Here is a 16,741-nt window from a genome sequence, read left to right as displayed (position 1 = left end):
TACCAAGCTGGAGTCTCTCATTTGGTTCTCTTCAAAATACTAGGAGATAAGGACCATAATATCCATTTATAGAGAAGAAAACAGGCCCAGGGGGTGTAGTCATTCGCCACAGATAACCCAGATGACAAAGGAAGAGCCATGCTTCAATGCAAGGCAGTCTGTGCCCAAGAGCCCCTTCTTAACACTATGTTGAAGTTTATATGCTTTAAAAGATATTATCCTTGAGACAGTTTGCTTTGGTTTCATCTTCCTGTTACTGAGAGATGGGTCACCTGGGAGAAAAAGCCAACTGGATTCCCATCTTCCTTGTGTATTTCTATTCCAGGGCTTTCATTTGCCTTTAATGACTTTCTCAGGTCTTTCTCTTGAGAGTGAAATCTTCCAGGGCTGAGCTCAGCCCAAACATGAAAGTTTTGGGAAAGAGTTAGGAAAGTCTGTTCAGCTGTTTTTGTAGCTGGTTAGGGGGTGGGGAGGGATAAGATAGAATGTACCTTTTCTCCCATTCCCAAAATAACTTAGTGTTTGGACTTTCAAATTACCATGTGGTCAGACGTTTATGAGAAAGTCCAGAATTAGTTGAAAAAGACTTGAATTTAAGACTCCTCCTGTCCCCTTACTGAGCACAGCCATGAGCATGAAGTACACGGCTTATCACGTGGTTGGTGAACTTGTGACAGAAGGGCTGAGGATGCCCTGTACAGAAAGCTCGTCAGTCGTCAGCCGTGGCAGCTTTGGGGTAATCATTCGGGCCTCTCCCCTTCATTCCTCCTTCGGCCTTCCCCCCAACAGGGTCTTCTCCAGATTTGTAATTCTTTCTATACAGCTCCCTTAATAATGCTGAATTTATACAAAGACCCAACCTGGGGTTTGTTCATCCATCCATTCAGAGCTATTTGTTGAATTCTTATGAAGTGCTAGGTGTAGTGCTTGGAATTTTATTCATGTTATTTCATTTATTCACCCCAACAACCCTACGTTGTGGGTATCATCATCACCAATTCACGTAAAAGAACCCAGGTTATGGTCAGAATAAATAAACTGCCCTTGGACATTTGTGTTGTAAGTGTAGAACTGAGATTCAACCCAGAGGTGTGTCGGTTTGCAAAGCCCATGCTTTTAACCACTGTAAATCATTGCTTGCTGGTAATAAAGTAGAGCAAGGAGACCTTGGTTATTATGCTACAGAAGGAAAGCTTGGGGGCTATGGAGCCTGGCCAAAGGAGCTGCCGGGTCATTGATTAAATTGATATGGAAAAGAGATAAATGAGGCTGTGGGTCCCTGAATGGTGGAAGCTCCATGAGGAGAGATTTCAGTTCAAACTACAGAAGAACTTTCTAAGAGTTGGAACTCTCTGACAATTGAATGCACTCCTCCAGAGACAAAGGAGTGCACCACAATTTGAGGGGTGCAAGCATGTGGGCTGTATTATCACTTGGCAGGGCTGCCATATTATAATATAAGGAATTCAGGCAGCTGATGACTGACCAGGTAAATGGGATGAACTTGGCCCCTCGGGTTGTGATTCTGTGACATCCTGGCCTTAATACCATGAGTTTATATGACCTGGAATAAATTTCTTCACTTGTTTAGACCTCAGATTCTCCATTTGTGAAGGTTATTTCTAGCTCTGATGTTCTCAGACTGTGTAGCTCTCAGGGCCAAAACTATATCCAGGGATGTAATTACAAGTACGGTTTTATTACTATTTTAGCCTGACAGAGGTTAACATAATGTTGAAATATTGGGTTTCATGATCAGGTTGGCTGGCTCAATCCTGAAAACTTGAGCTTAGGGTCAAGGTCTTCTTCTGCTAACTTTCTTTCTCTAACATTTCTTTCTCAGATAATCTGAAGTTTGTTTTATTTAACTCCCTGGATCACTGAGGAAGAACTTTCTCCAAATATTCCTGAACTCCTGATTTAAAGACTGCTCGATCCTTCCAGAACTAGCATTCCATTAGAAGGTAGGAGGGGTCAGATCAGGAGAGGCTAGTAGCCAGAGAGGGGACTCTGGCAAAGCTGGGGATCAGGGAAGAGGCAAGAAGAAGGGTTGGCATTGGCATTGGTGACATTCTAGAAAGGTCGTTGAGCAATTTACAAGGAAACCTTCTGAAGGGTTATTGCAAGGTTTACCTGTGTTAAATAAATGTGATATGCTCAAAATAGCGTGCTGGGCACATAGTAAGTAGTGTAAAAATATTGTCTATTGTTTTATTTTTATTATTATCATTATTATTACAATTATTATGCTCTGAATCTAGTAAAGTAATTGCACATAGTAGGTATTCAATAAATATTTGTTGAATGAACAGAAAAATGAATGAATAACCCCTCTGAAAAATAGTTGTTTAACAATGAATGTAAGGCAAAGTGGTGGCTTTGGTAATGGTCAGATTTTTACAGAGGAAATGGGAGAGCCCTGTAAACACTGACATCCTGTTAATATTATGTCATTATTGTGAACTGTCAGTCCAGATTTTTCACTGCAATTCTTTTTATGACAAAACTCTTGGAAATTAGAGGGGCTATGGCAAATGTGATTATGGGATAAGTATTTATTATTAGTATGGCCTTTGCCAATTTCTGAGCCTGAATGAGTTTTTGTTTGAGCCAAACAGTTAAAAATTGTTCTATTTCTGAAGTTTCCCAAGTGAACAAAATGCTTCTAATTAGAAAAGAAATGTTGCCTATTTATTCCTTAGATTTACTGCTAAATATATGCACAGATTAGTGTTCACTGGGCCACACTGTCTGCTTTTATATTGAAGAGGATGTAGATCCAAGTCTTCTCTGAGTGTGTTTTGCAGGGATCACCATGCCCTATCCTGAGTCGTTGTTCAACTGACCCAGGGCCTCTTCCATTGCAGCGCAAGTAGAGAGTGCATGGGGGAGAAGCAGGCAAGCTAGAGAATTACTAACTTCAGAAATTCTCACTTCAGGAAGTCTTCAAGCTGCATGCAAATGTCCCCGGGTCCTCTTAGTGAAGCCCACATATGTCCGAGCTGAAACAGGGCTTAGATCAGTACAATTTACCAGCCCTGGCAAGCTCATGACATGGAGACTCTAGAGTAGGGGTCCCCAACCCCTGTTAAGAACTGGGCCACACTGCAGGAGGTGAGCGGTGGGAGAGCGAGCGAAGCATCATCTACCGCTCCCCATGGCTCGCATTATCGCCGGAACCATCTGCCCTTCCCCCACCCCACCAGTGGAAAAATTGTCTTCCACGAAACCGGTCCCTGGTGCCAAAGAGGTTGGGTACCGCTGCTATAGAGGACTACCAGGCAATTAAGGCCAGCAAATCACACAGCAAAAGTGTGGGTTTACATAAAGAAGATCACGCTGTCACCCTAATGCTTTCCATATTGAGATCACCACAAATGGGCTCTGGTTTTAGTCTGATAGGCCTGAAAACTGGACTTTTCCAGGGTACCCAGGACCAAATATGTAGTTAGTGCTCAATAAATATTAGGAATTAATATTCTTATTCTCTCTCACTTGGTAGCCCTTTTGCCAAGATTTGCGAGTTCTCTCACTGTAGCTGCCCAAGAACTGCAATTCCCGAATTTCTTTCATGTGCATCACCCCCCTGCTCAAGGCACAAAGCAAAGACACTGTTAACATTTGGAAAGGAAAGGTAAGCAAGTTTGCTAACTGTTACTTCCTGCAATAGCATTCATTCTCTTGGCCTAAATAGGGAGGAATGTTTGAGGTATACACACATACGTGCAAAGGAGCTTCTCTTACATGAATGGGAACAAACACGTCGTTGGTTTCTGAGATGCCTGCCTAGAATGGGGAGGTTAATACAGGTTCATGACACATACATGCAGTGTCTAAGGCTTATTTGAAATACATCTTTTTCATTTTAACCTAAGAACACATAAGATGTCCCTTCTTAAAAGAGGGTCTTCGATGAGCTACCCATGGCCAGACAGCATGGGTATAGTGGCACGCACTTTGGCTCAGTATTATAGTAAATCCTCTTCATACAATGGCATATCAAATCCTCACAAGAACCCTGCAAACTATGTGTCATGATTCCCACTGTACAGCGGAGGAAACGGAGGTTCCGAGAGGTTAAACGATTTGCTTAGCTTCTGCAGCTAATAAATTGCGGAGTCATGATATGAATCAGAATTCTGCCTCTACTTTCCATGCTCCTAATAGCAAAAGGAGAGGGAGAGATGGAGAGCAAAGGAGGAAACAGGAGAGAAAGAGCTTTGCTAAGGCAAGTGGGAGGGGAAACCAGGACAGGAGAAAACAGACACTTGAAGGGTAGGCAAAAATATACCTCAGAGCAGAGCGAACCCACTAGGTTTTCTGCTCTTTATAATTTAATCTGTAGTAGAATCATGTGGAAAATGTTAGTGGTTGACTCAGTGGGACTGCCAGCAAAGCATACATTTTGAAAGTTGAACGGAGTGCCTGCATTTAGAGCTGGGCAAAGATCAAAGCAAGAAAAGACATTCAGGAAAAACACTTCCTTAACTCCTGCAGCAGGAAACTTTTCACAACTGGAAAATGCAAGCCATTACTGCCAATCCCAAAGCATGGAGGCTCTCCCTCATTAATCATAGCTGTCAGGTTCTGCTCTGTAAACAGCAAACTATTGACACACAAAATGTCTTCTGTTTTTCTTCTGCCCTACATATAATCTCCTCCCAACGTAGTCTTTTTAGTGTAAATCAGATCATACTACTCCTCACCTTAGACCTCCAAGTGCATTGAAATTTGAATAATATCCAAATGGAAATTAGATCATTGAAATTTGAATAATACCCAAATATTATCCAATATTACATATATTATATTAATTAATATCTAAATAGATCCTCTCCTTAGACTTCAAGTGCATTGAAATTAGAATAATATCCAAATTTCTTATGCTAACCATCTAGTTCCTATACTACCTAGTCTCAGTTCTCCTCTCTGACCCCAAGCTCTTTCTTTTTCTGATTTACTCTGCTATCATAACATGTGTTATGATAGAAAGTGATAATACATGTGAAAGTGACTGGAAAAATGTCATAGCAAGAAGCCAGTTGTTCTTAGGCAAAAATCACAGAGTGACACAGGTATAACGAGATACTTGGCCCAATGTAAAATCAAGCAGATAGAAAAGTTCTTTGAGATAAATTGGGTTTAACTTTTTTCGGTTAAGGTACTCATATAGAGAAAATGTTCATTTCACAGGCCACATGTCATAGATCCTGGAATAGGCAGAGAGTTAAGAAATCATGTGTCCAGTCTCCTGCTTCCAGAAAGGAAAAGCATCATTAGTGGTTATGAGGGCAATAGAGAAGTCAGATTGCCTGCTTTTGAATCTTGACTCCACTCCTGTTTAGCTGTGAGACCTTAACCTCTTTGTGCCTCGGTGTCATTATCTAAAAAGTTCAGAAACTATAACATCTACCTGAAATATGACCCTGTGAGGATTTTATAAGGTAATGTATGGAAAACACTTTGTGCCTGTTCAGTAAATATTAGCTATTATTATCTTCATTTTGCAAACAAAGTGACTGAATTTCAGAACATTGAAGGGACTTCTTCGAAGTTGCACAGCTAACACGTGTTGGGCCAAGAGCTGAATCCAGAACTTCCACCTCCTGAAGCACGGTGGATAGATTTAAGCATTTTTAAAAGATTTATGCAATTGAGCATATTTAACACTTAAACTTCACACTGGCTACAAAACAATGCATTATCATAATATCATTTTTTCAAAAAAAAAATACAATGCATAGATATGTGTGAAAAGCATTAAAGAATGCACACCGAAATGCAAATAGTGAGTGTATGGCAGGGAGAGTTTGAGAATATGAACGATTTTGTTTTCTTTATGTTCTGCTGTTTGCCACATTATTAGAATTCAGCAGGTATGGCTTATATAACTAGAAAAATAGTTATTTAAAAAGCAAAACACCAACAATAATAACAGCAACAATGAAACTCCTTTATCCCTTGAATATGTGGTTATACAAAATCCTTATTTTATTTACAGTTTTACATTGTCCAGACAATTCTAGTTTAGACTCTTGCTGGACCTTGTACATACCAATCCACAGTGTGCCAAGCTCAAATCCTTTTTTAGGTGTCAGTTTCCTCACATGCCTAAACACAGTTGTCCCTCTGTATCTGAAGTTGATTGGTTCCAGGACCCCCGTGGATACCCAAATTCAGGGATGCTCAAGTCCCTTATAAAAGGTAGCTTAGTATTTGCATATAACATACTCACATCCTCCCATATACTTTAAATCATCTCTATATTACTAATACCTAATACAACATAAATGCTATGTAAATAGTTGCCAGTGCACTATTTTTGCTTTTTGTTTTGCTTCTTGGAACTTTCTGGAATATTTTTTTCTTTCAAATATTTTCTATCCGAGGTTGGTTGAATCCAGGGATGCGGAACCCGCAGATACAGAGAGCCGACTCTACTATTTCTATCCTAGTTACCTCATATGGTGGCACTTTAAAAATGTCTGGTGAATAACATATCCTTGGGGATTCTGACTCTGGAAATAGTATTCCTAAGGACCACCCTGATTCCAAAATTACTCAGATGATTTGCAGAATCTCATTCTCTATACTGGTGAATGATTGTCATGTATTTCTGTATTCTATTTCTAACCAAGATTTTTATGTCTCCAGTTGTTTTTCCTTTTATATTAAAACATTTATAAACCACATTTACCATTCATATTTCACACCCTAGTATTATTCTTTATCAAGAAGATTTTAATAATCATCCTCTGAAAAATGTCCCAAGGAAATTTGACCATACCCTTTAGGGAGATTTCATATCTTTAGTAGTTCTCATGGATGCTTTTATTACGTGTTAAATAGTTTATAATTGAAGTTGCAAGGCTTCTCTAAGAAAGTTTTGTGTCTGTTTCCTTAGCAGAATTGTAAGTGAGAGTTTAAAAGACAGTGGAAGTATGTAAACTGCGGAACAGCCTCTCCGTGCTGCCATGCATAACACACCCACACCTGCCAGCTTCTCCGAGTGTGGCTTTGGTTTCTGCAGAGGCTAACGTGGCCTGGTGTCTTTTATCGGCAGACTATAGATGGACAGATATCTATGGAATTCTTCATAGGTATATGGCAGTTTTCACATGGTCAGATTGAGAGTGTGAGGATACTGAACAATGCACTACATGGAGAAAGTAACCACGAGGAATTCTGTTACCAGTGGAGCCGCTCAGCTTCTGACTGACAGCTCTCAGGCATCTGAACCGCTGTAGGCTGTAGGCTGCCTGGCCTAGAAGGGACAATGTTTGGAGTGGGCAGCTGGCAGCTCCAGTGGGCCCTTACCCTCCACATTCTTCTTTTATTTGATCATATATCCCACTAGATAATCATCAGCTTCAAAAGTGAGAGAATAGTGAAGCAAATAAGACATCACTGTTTTAACCTTGGGAAAATTACCTAGGCTTTCTGGGCCTCAGTTATAAAAATAATGATAATAATAAATACAGTAAAGCAACAACTAACATTTATTGAGGATTCATTCTGTGTCAGGTACTATACTAAGCCCTTGGCATATGTTAATTCCTTTTATATAATACTTTCCTCACACAGTTTGTTGTTAGAATTAAGGGAAATACCCTGGCAAAGTTCTTAGCACAGGCTCTCACCAATAATGCTGAGTTGAGTTCTCAAAAAAGTTGGATATTTTGTTGTTGTTGATAACAATAATAACAATGAAAATAATAATAATAATAATAATAATAAATGTCTCCTACTCCAAATAAAACCCTAAGAGGCTTTTTTAAACTTTCAGTTAGTTGGTGTCCCAACACTTTGTAATATCTCAGAATTACCCACAACCTAACCTAGTGCCTGACACATATTGAGTGATCGACAAATATTTATTAAAGAAAGACTAGACTATTCTACATTGTATGAATGTTCTTGTAAGTAGATTTCTCAGGGAAGAAAGCATATAGTTTTCTTCAGATTCTTAAAATATTTCATGGTCTAAAAAATAAAGTACCACTACTTAAAAAAAAGAATTTGTCACTGTGTGAGTAATAAAGTCTTAGTAAGAATAAGGAAGCAGAGAGGAAAGATCTGCGTGGGGCTCCTCCCCGTCATAGGAGGATTTGGAAACTCCTTGTGATACTAGCCTCTGGGTTGATAGTCCAGGATGGTTTGCTCTCCCCACCTGGGAATTCCTATTTGCCCTCTGGGGCCATTTACATAAGACTCTGTGAGATTACTGGCATTACATCTAGCCTTGAATGGATGATTCAATGTCAGATCATTTCATTCTGGTTTTGTAGGAATCATAGAATGTCAGCACTGGAAAGAACCTCAGACATTATCTATTTTGGGGTTTTCAAATTTGTAGCAGATGTGTCACCACTCGCCTTCCTGCACGCATGGAAGATATCTCTAATTGGGTACAGCAATCTTTACATCTGTGTCATTTAAATCCTTTTTGATGTACTACTGTATGTAGCTGATTGAAATCAGCATCAAGAGGAAATCAGTTTTCCATCCATATCATGAGTCTAATATCCTCTTATTACAACTGGGAAAATTAAGGAGATGACATTTAATACGTCTGTGGATTAGATGTGATCACTGTGAAGTGAGTGATATGAAAGTTTTGAGATAAGAAGGGTAGTGATTACAAATTACAATCATTTAGGTACCAAATATCATCTCCTTTGCCTCTGCTGTTATTTTTTTCCTCATCTTTCATAGAATAAAGATAGAAACCCCTCTTAAAAGACCTTTACCATTTTCCCACACACCAGTCTTCTCCCCATACACTAGAGGCAGCTAAAATCAGGCCCCTGGGTGCTGAAAAGAAATGACAAATGATTATCTGAAGTATTATTCCATATTTTGTTCCTTTTTATTTGAAACAATGAAATAGTTATGCAAAGCCTCAGGCCTCAGGCCACTCCCTCTCATCTCTCAACATCTTTGAAAAGAGCAGTGTGGGAAAGTCCCATACTTAAATCTAGGAGACTTGATGCTGTTAGAACTAACTGAGGATCAGTCACTTTCTGGGCCTCAGTTTCCCCTATTGTCATAGGAGGATATTGGACACTTCAGAGGATTAGAAAACTGGATTCCTCGTGCATGGGAGAGAAAAAATGGCTCCCTGTTGAAGAATAGATTATGAACACTTATTTCCCAGTGTGTGTGTGTGTGTGTGTGTGTGTGTGCCTATGTATGAAAGGAAAGCATATTTAAGGTAAAGGTGAGGATTGGCTGGGAAAAGATATGAAATAAAGTGCATTTCCATTTTAAAAATCATTAATGAAATAACGTAGACCTGTCTTCAAAGTTATTAAACATCACTGTAGTTCCTACAGCTTAGAACGGAGCCTTCCCTCTGCATTCTGACGGCATATAAGCTCTGAGCCTTGCCATAAACTTTTCCAATTAATTCTAGGGGAAAACTAGAGAAAATTGGAGTTTTTAGGCAGACCAGCAGAGATCAAGTTTTGGCACAGCCTAGATTTTATTTTTTTCCTTTTGAGGATGGTAAGGGTGGCCAGGGAAGGGAGGATTGCCAAATACGTAGCGATCCCTCTGCCTTCTTTATCATATATTCTAAGTAAACTGGCTTCAATCCCAGCCTTCTCTTGCCTTTTGCACTGGCTCCTCTTTGCAGTATGAAAGTTATGAATATAAATTAGAAAATAAGCAGGTATTATATGAGAACATATTTATTGGCTGAATAATAAAACTTAGTTAAGGAGTTATGAGAATTAAAATTCCCTCTACTTGAAGTACAAGTTTTCAATAAGCAAACAGAAGCAAAACCCTTAAATGAGAAAGAATACACTGGTAACCTAAATCACAGGCATTTGGGGGTGTGTCAAGGCAAGCTACCTACTCCTTTGTAATGGATTGCAGTGCCGATGACACAGACACACAATGAGAGACACAGCAAATCAGCATATCACAGGAGTGCATAATCCCCACAAACCTTAGACTTCTTGAATGTGACCCCTTTAACTTACACACACCCACAGCGGCACAGCAGACATCTCCCTGCAAAAGGTGATTTGCCTATAGTTTCTAGCCAATACTTAAGGAAAAAAACAAACCAAAAAACCCAAATCCAAAACCAAAAAGAAAACAACTAAAGACCATGGTTAATAAATAAGAAGGAAAAGGAGAAGAAACCGGCAACTTCCATCCTCTGGCAGGCACGCTGACCTCATCTGAAAAACAGGCGACTTTGACAGCTTTCAGAGGCCAGGGGAGAAGGCTGAAGGCAGAAAGGAGCTATGCACATGCTCCCTGGGTATTTTCACATAATCTTCAGGATGAGGAAGATTAAACAGTCCCTACTGCATAAACTGTGTCCTTTCAGATGTGGCTGAAACAGGTGTCTCTGCAGAGATATAAAGCCCCTCTAGGAAAGGCAGGAGACATGGTTTTAAATTCTTCTTTCCAGGTGACAAATCAATAGCAATCACATAAATAGTGTATAAAACTAAAACCACTCAACTCTCACTTCTTTCTTGTTAGGATCACATCAGATCACTCTCCAAGTGCAAATCTGGTTATAAAAAGTAATAAGTATATGGGAAAAAGTCCCGTCTCTGTACCCCACCTTCCACCACGGGTCTGATTTGATTCCCTCTCCCTGGAAGTTTGCCCTTCCACCTACACTTTAAGATAATCGTTTTTCAGCCGACCTAGCCGGGTCCCGTGGCTCCTGATGGTGAGGGCCAGCAGCTCGTATTTGTCCCTGAGCCCCACAGAGATGTCGAGCGTTTCCTTCAGCAGGGACCTGGTGTGGACCAGCATCCCCAAGAAGTCCTCGTTGAGCCTGCTGTCTTGCCGGCTGTCCTGTTCCTGGCCCTGCTTGAACTTGCTTTCCAGCTCAGTGAGAGACTTGTCCGAGTTGGAGTAGGCATCCCCGATCTGGTGGGACTCCCGCCGCAGATACTTGCCGTAGCTCTCCTCCCCGTCCAGGTCGTAGGAGATGCTCTTACTGATGCCCTCCAGCACGCGCCCCGCGTCCTCCACCTGGCGGCCCAGCACGGTGAACTCCTCCCGCAGCGTGAGGCTCAGCAGACTGCTGGCGGGGCTCCCCTCCCCCTGAGAGCAGCGCCGGTGGTCACTCACCCTGAAGAGCAGCTGGCACTTCTCGGGGTCATCGTTCTCCTCGTAGTCCCCGTCGGGCACAAAGTAGTGGTGCAGAGTCCCATTGGACATCTCTGGATAGAGAGGGCCGTCGAAATAGCCTTGACACAGGTGGCACAGAAAACCCATCCAGAGGAACTTCATGAACACCATCCTGGATATTCAGGATGACGGGGGGACCGCTGGAGAAGACTCTTCGCCCAGGCGCGAGGAAGCGGGGCGGGGGGGTGGGGTCCCCTAGGGAGTCAGCGCCTCCCTGAGACGGCGTCAGCCTCAGTCCCAGTAGCCTCGCTGCACCCTGGCGCCCCCTCCCCAACTGGCTTCATGTGGCTGCGGCACCAGAGCCTGGGAAGCAGCCGCCGCAGCCCGCAGCCCAGGATGCACCCTCGCTCTGAGCTCCTGCGCTCGCTCGGGTAGCTGGAACTCAGCCGGCTCCCTCCCGACGGGATCCCGGCACGGATGGGGAACCCCTCCTCCAGCTCTCTGGCTGGACGCTGGCTGGCTCCGTTGCCCCACTCTGGCTCTCTGAGCTCCCCCTTGCTCCTTGGGAAATGGAGCCTGTAGCTGGAGAGAAAGGTTCTTGCCCTCTGATACTATTTCAACTCCTGGACTGGGTGGGAATGCGGAGCTTTTCCTTTGGCTAATGATATCCTGAGGATCTCTTTGCTCTCAAATTACAGCTGGTTTCGTCACTTGGAAGCCAGGGAACAAGTTTGGAAAGAAACCTCTCACCAGGTCTGTGCTATTAAAGGTACAGGGTCTCTTTTTGAGGATTGGTAAGGAGACCCCGGAAAATAGAATTTAGCTTGAAGGAGAAAATGGGAAGAGGATGAATAGAATTCCCATAACAGAAAGACTGTTTTGCTATTAACGAATGGGGAGGAAGGGTAATTACCCTGGAGAAATGCCATTTCACAACTTAAAATTGTTTCCAAAACAATAAAATAAATGGCAGTTAGATTGCATTCTGTGGATATGTCTATTTTTAGCATCAAAAAGTTTATGGCTTTAAAGGAAAATTCGAAGTGTATGAAATTGCAGTTTTGTTTGGAAATGGTTAGTTAATTAAATTTACAATAACAATACTCTGGTAGAAATAGGAATATAGAAAACTGATTAACGTATGGTTGCTAGTATGTATAGGAACAAAAGCTGATAAATGGAATTTTGCCAGTTTAATAAGTCAATGCGCAACTGAGATAATTGTTTAATTTCATGAAAGCCCATCCTTGCTAAGCTCCTCCATTGCATCTTTAACCTAACACCTTTACAGCTATTGCCTCTTTTGGGACACTTAAAAGTTTTGAAGAATATGGGACTGGTACTGTTATCTCCAGTTTTCTGGGTGGAGAACCCAAGGGATAGAAAGTTAAACAAATTATTTATTATCACAAAGATTGCAGTTCAGCCAGCCAGGACTCATTAAGTCACTGGGTCTTTTAATTTAATTTAGAAAAAAAAGTATTTTTTTCACCAGGCCATCTTAGTTTTTGATTTATGAATTACTTAGCATATTGCCCTCCTTCAGGCCATCTCATTTGTTCATCGAATGTTTATTGAGCATTTATCATTTGCCAGAGTCTATTTTGTTCACAGAAAGAGCAGTGAACAAAAATAGAGAGAAATCCTTGCCTTCCTGGAGCTTACATTCTGGGACATGGAAAGAAAATTAATATAAATAAATAAGAGATATTGTATGTCGAATAGGGTAGTGGAGGAGAAGACAGGGAAGGAGTGGGAAAACAGGCAGCATCCCTATTTCTACGGTTATTTCCTCTTTCTGCCTTGAAATGTACCTGAAACACTCAAGTGATTTGCCTGTGTTTATGCTTATCTCCCTCTCAGAATCACAAGGCACTGGTGTCATTTAGCGCCACAGTGCCATACTTGCTGCCATCACTTTCAATGACATAAACAACCCTAGCTAGACAGTGAGAAGTCCAATTACGTAATTGGATATTTGTCGATGTGGTGCCACATGCATAGATTTTGAGGAACATGTTGACCACACATTTTAATTTTTATCCAGATACTTGGCATCGTGAAAACGTAGGTCAAATGAGTTTTCTTAGTGTTTATGCTAACTAAAGACTATGACATTTTCACTGTGTTTCAGCAGAAAACTCCAACTTTCTCCATTTGAGAGACTGGACTCTTGGACTCAAGTGCCATATTGCTTCATTCCTTTTCCCCTGGCACCTTGACAAATGACAACAGATGGATTCAAATTGGCCAGTCAGCCAAGAAAAGCAAGAGGAATTTACTCTGATTCACTCTACTTCTTGCACAATCCCTTCTCTGACTTGCTAACCAATTCAACTAAACAAGCCTATTTTAAGCACTTACTACTACTTGCCGCCTACTATGTGCAGGGCACAGTGTTAAGTTGGCTACAGATACAAAGGTGTGCAATAAAGAGTTACAGCCTCCAAAGAGCTTGCTCTTTGGTTGAAGAGTCAGATGTGTATATACACACACAGTATTTGCTTTTTCCTGCAGTTACCTCCTTTAAAAGACAAACCGTATGTCACGAAGCTGGAAGGAATCATTCTGGTGCAAGTAACTGAAGGTCCAATTTAATCAGACTAAAGGCAAAGGAAATTCCTTGACTTACAGAAAGTCTAAGATTAGATTGTTTTCACCCCAAACCTGTCCAGAATCTAGTTTTTCTCTTACCATTTTTTTGATTCTACTTCCTCAGTTTATATTCATTCTTGGGCAGTCTCTTTCATTTGTGGTTCCAAGATGGCTACCAGTGTCTTCTGTGGGTTACAGACTTCTTTGTTCATGTCTAGCAGGAATGGCAGATTAGATTTCCTGGTAGCTCAAATACAGGTCCTTCAGATCAGCCTCAGTGGCCACAGTTGGTCTGATTTAGAAGATGAATCCGTCCTTGAACCAGGCTGATCAGAGTCAGAGGTTTGGGATAGCCAGTGGGCTTAAGACAATAAGGACCCAGTTCTGCAGCCGAATACAAGTTACCACGCAAACTATATAGCTGGGAAACAGGAACCTGCTTAACAAGGGGACAGCGTGCGAAAAGATTCTGGGGAGGTAACTGCAAATATTCCCCCTTCCCCATGCTTTTGTCTTCAGTATCCACTTCTGAAAGACACTGGTACCCTATTGCAGTGCTGTGCTGGTAAGCGTTCAACAGTAGGCTTGAGGGGAGAAAAGAACCCCCTTTCTAGCATTTGCTGATTTCCATGGGGTAAATATTCTCACCATGGCTGATGCCATTGAATGCAGAGTTAGAATGACATGTGCAACGACACATCATTATATAGCATTCCTATCATACAGATACATTAGACACAGATGACCACAAAAGCATAGAATATAGTAAAATGTAGTAAAATCATTAAGAACTGATGAGTTTTACTTATGCATTCCCTTTAATTTAGTATAATTTATTTAATTGTAAGTTTAGATAACTTAATTTTTAATAATGATGATCGATGTTTAACAACTGACTTGCAAAATTCCTGAAAACCTAAAAACTGGCTCTCATGAGCCAGTGCCAGCCAGCTCCAGCCCGCTGTAGCCTTTTGCCTTAAACACTTCATTTCATTCACTTTTTATAAACATTTGTTCATACATTCTTCGTATATGCCCAATTCCATCTTGGGCTGGTCTACCAGGATCAGAGTTAAGGTGGGCTTCTGAGGATTGGTCTAAAATAAATGGAGCCAGAGGACACATCTAAACACAGACATGCCACATAGAGGACTTTGAAGAGTAAAATCAAGAAGCACCACCTGCTGAAAGGTACATCAGTTGAGTTTAGGGCTGAAGATTAGAGACAAAGTTGAGGGACAGAAACTGGGTGAATTCAAGAATAAAGGAGGACCTCAGGGGCAGGGGCCAGAGTCATATAGATGTCATGTAGATGAACACCGTTGCCCAATACCAGCTTCTTATATGCAATCCTTGCTATGCAGTGCCAGCAGGTTTGGCTAGCTTAAAACTTGCTTATCCCTTATCCTTTTCAGTGCACTTTAAAATCTTGCTCCTTTGGCCCAGTTAACACTTCAGAGAAGGAAGGAGGAATTCAGGTTGGCACCCTGAGCCTAAAGACCTGTAAGCTATCTTAAGCTCTGTGACTTACCCCTGACAGGATTTTTTGTGATCCTCTGACTGTTTCTGATTATGGTAATGGTAGAACTTTTATAGAAAAGGGCCTTGTATGCATTAAGTATAAGAAAGGTTGGGGAGATTAGGTTCCACTGTATAGTCTTTTAGACTATATTTGGTTTCTAACCCAAAAGGAGCCTCTGGGAAGTGGAGGCTCCCCAAATCCCCCCAAAGCTGTCAGGTTGAATTCATCCCTGGACCATGTCAAAGAAGATAAATGAACAAAGGGAATTAGCCTGGACCAGAATAGGGGTCCTGGGGTGGGAGAAGAGGGGAAAAAAGAAAGGGGGGAAGATGAGAAGGACACAGTATTTAGCACTTTGGGGATTATGTGATCAATTAACATGTCAGTAGCTTTGATTGAGCAGCCATTGTTTACAAAGGGTGGGAAGGAGAGAGGAATAGAAATGGATGAGAAAGAAAGAAAAGAGAGAAGTAGGGAATGAGGAAGGTAGCAAGGAAAGAAGGAAGAAAAGACAGAAGGAAGAAAAGAAGGAAGAGAGTGGAATACATTTTGATTTTCTAGTCAACTATTTGTCACATTAACTCAGTGAAATGGTCATTATTATTTACTTTAAGAACATTGGTTAGGGGCAGAGGAGAGTTAATTAACAAGAACAATCACACAAAGTTCCCATCAAAATTAGGCAATAGGGCTTCCCTGGTGGCACAGTGGTTAAGAATCTGCCTGTCAGTGCAGGGGACACGGGTTTGAGTCCTGGTCCGGGAAGATCCCACACGCCGTGGAGCAACTAAGCCCATGCACCACAACTACTGAGCCTGTACTCTAGAGCCCCTGAGCCACAACTACTGAGCCCACGTGCCACAACTACCGAAGTCTACATGCCTAGAGCCCACGCTCCACAACAAGAGAAGACACCGCAATGAGAAGCCTGCGCACCACAATGAAGAGTAGCCCCCGCTTGCCACAACTAGAGAAAGCCCGTGCGCAGCAACAAAGACCCAATGCGGCCAAAAATAAATAACAAAATAAAGTAAATAAATTTATTAAAAAATAGGCAATAAACTCACCTATGAAATCATAATTAGAATGGTTACAAGGAAATAAGTATAATGTGTGAAGAGAGTGATTAGTTCTCCCATCTTTCTCTATTAGTCAGAATAGGCATGATATGCTGTGGTAACAAACATCACTAAATGTTAGCACCAAATTCAAGTCTACTGCAGCTCAAGGTGACTCAGTAAGTCTCCTCTATGTGGCAACTCTACCTGACCATTTACAACATGAGACCTCCTTGGTTAACGTGGCAGGGGAAGAGGGCTCCAGAGAGACACGTGCTGCACTTAAATGCTTTGGCTCAGAAGTGACACATGCCACTTTGCACACTGCCTATTGGCCAGTGACATGACCCTGCCTTGGTGCAAAGGGAAGGGGAGTCTAATTCTTTCACATGCCCAGAAGGAGAGGAAAACCAGATGTGGAAGAACATTAGGTATCTCTACCATACTTTCCAGAAAAAAA

The 16,741-nt window shown here is 41.5% G+C and overlaps 1 protein-coding gene across 1 annotated transcript; it reads right to left on the bottom strand.

The window, feature by feature from the left end:
• Nucleotides 1-9,676: 9,676 nt before the first annotated feature.
• On the bottom strand, nt 9,677-11,758 carry FIBIN (fin bud initiation factor homolog). The gene has a single exon (XM_059931292.1). It carries the CDS (start codon nt 11,275-11,277, stop codon nt 10,642-10,644), a length of 636 nt encoding a protein of 211 aa, XP_059787275.1. The 5' UTR covers nt 11,278-11,758; the 3' UTR covers nt 9,677-10,641.
• Between the last annotated feature and the right edge of the window lie 4,983 nt (nt 11,759-16,741).

Source organism: Balaenoptera ricei, chromosome 8 (assembly GCF_028023285.1).
Source record: "Balaenoptera ricei isolate mBalRic1 chromosome 8, mBalRic1.hap2, whole genome shotgun sequence".
Lineage (NCBI taxonomy): Eukaryota > Metazoa > Chordata > Mammalia > Artiodactyla > Balaenopteridae > Balaenoptera > Balaenoptera ricei.
The sequence above is the reverse complement of the archived record's forward strand: the minus strand, read 5'-3'. Positions and strand labels throughout refer to the sequence as shown.

What these genes read in the sequence shown, in the direction of transcription:
- FIBIN (XM_059931292.1), bottom strand. Translation starts at nt 11,277, where the DNA reads ATGGTGTTCATGAAGTTCCTCTGGATGGGTTTTCTGTGCCACCTGTGT.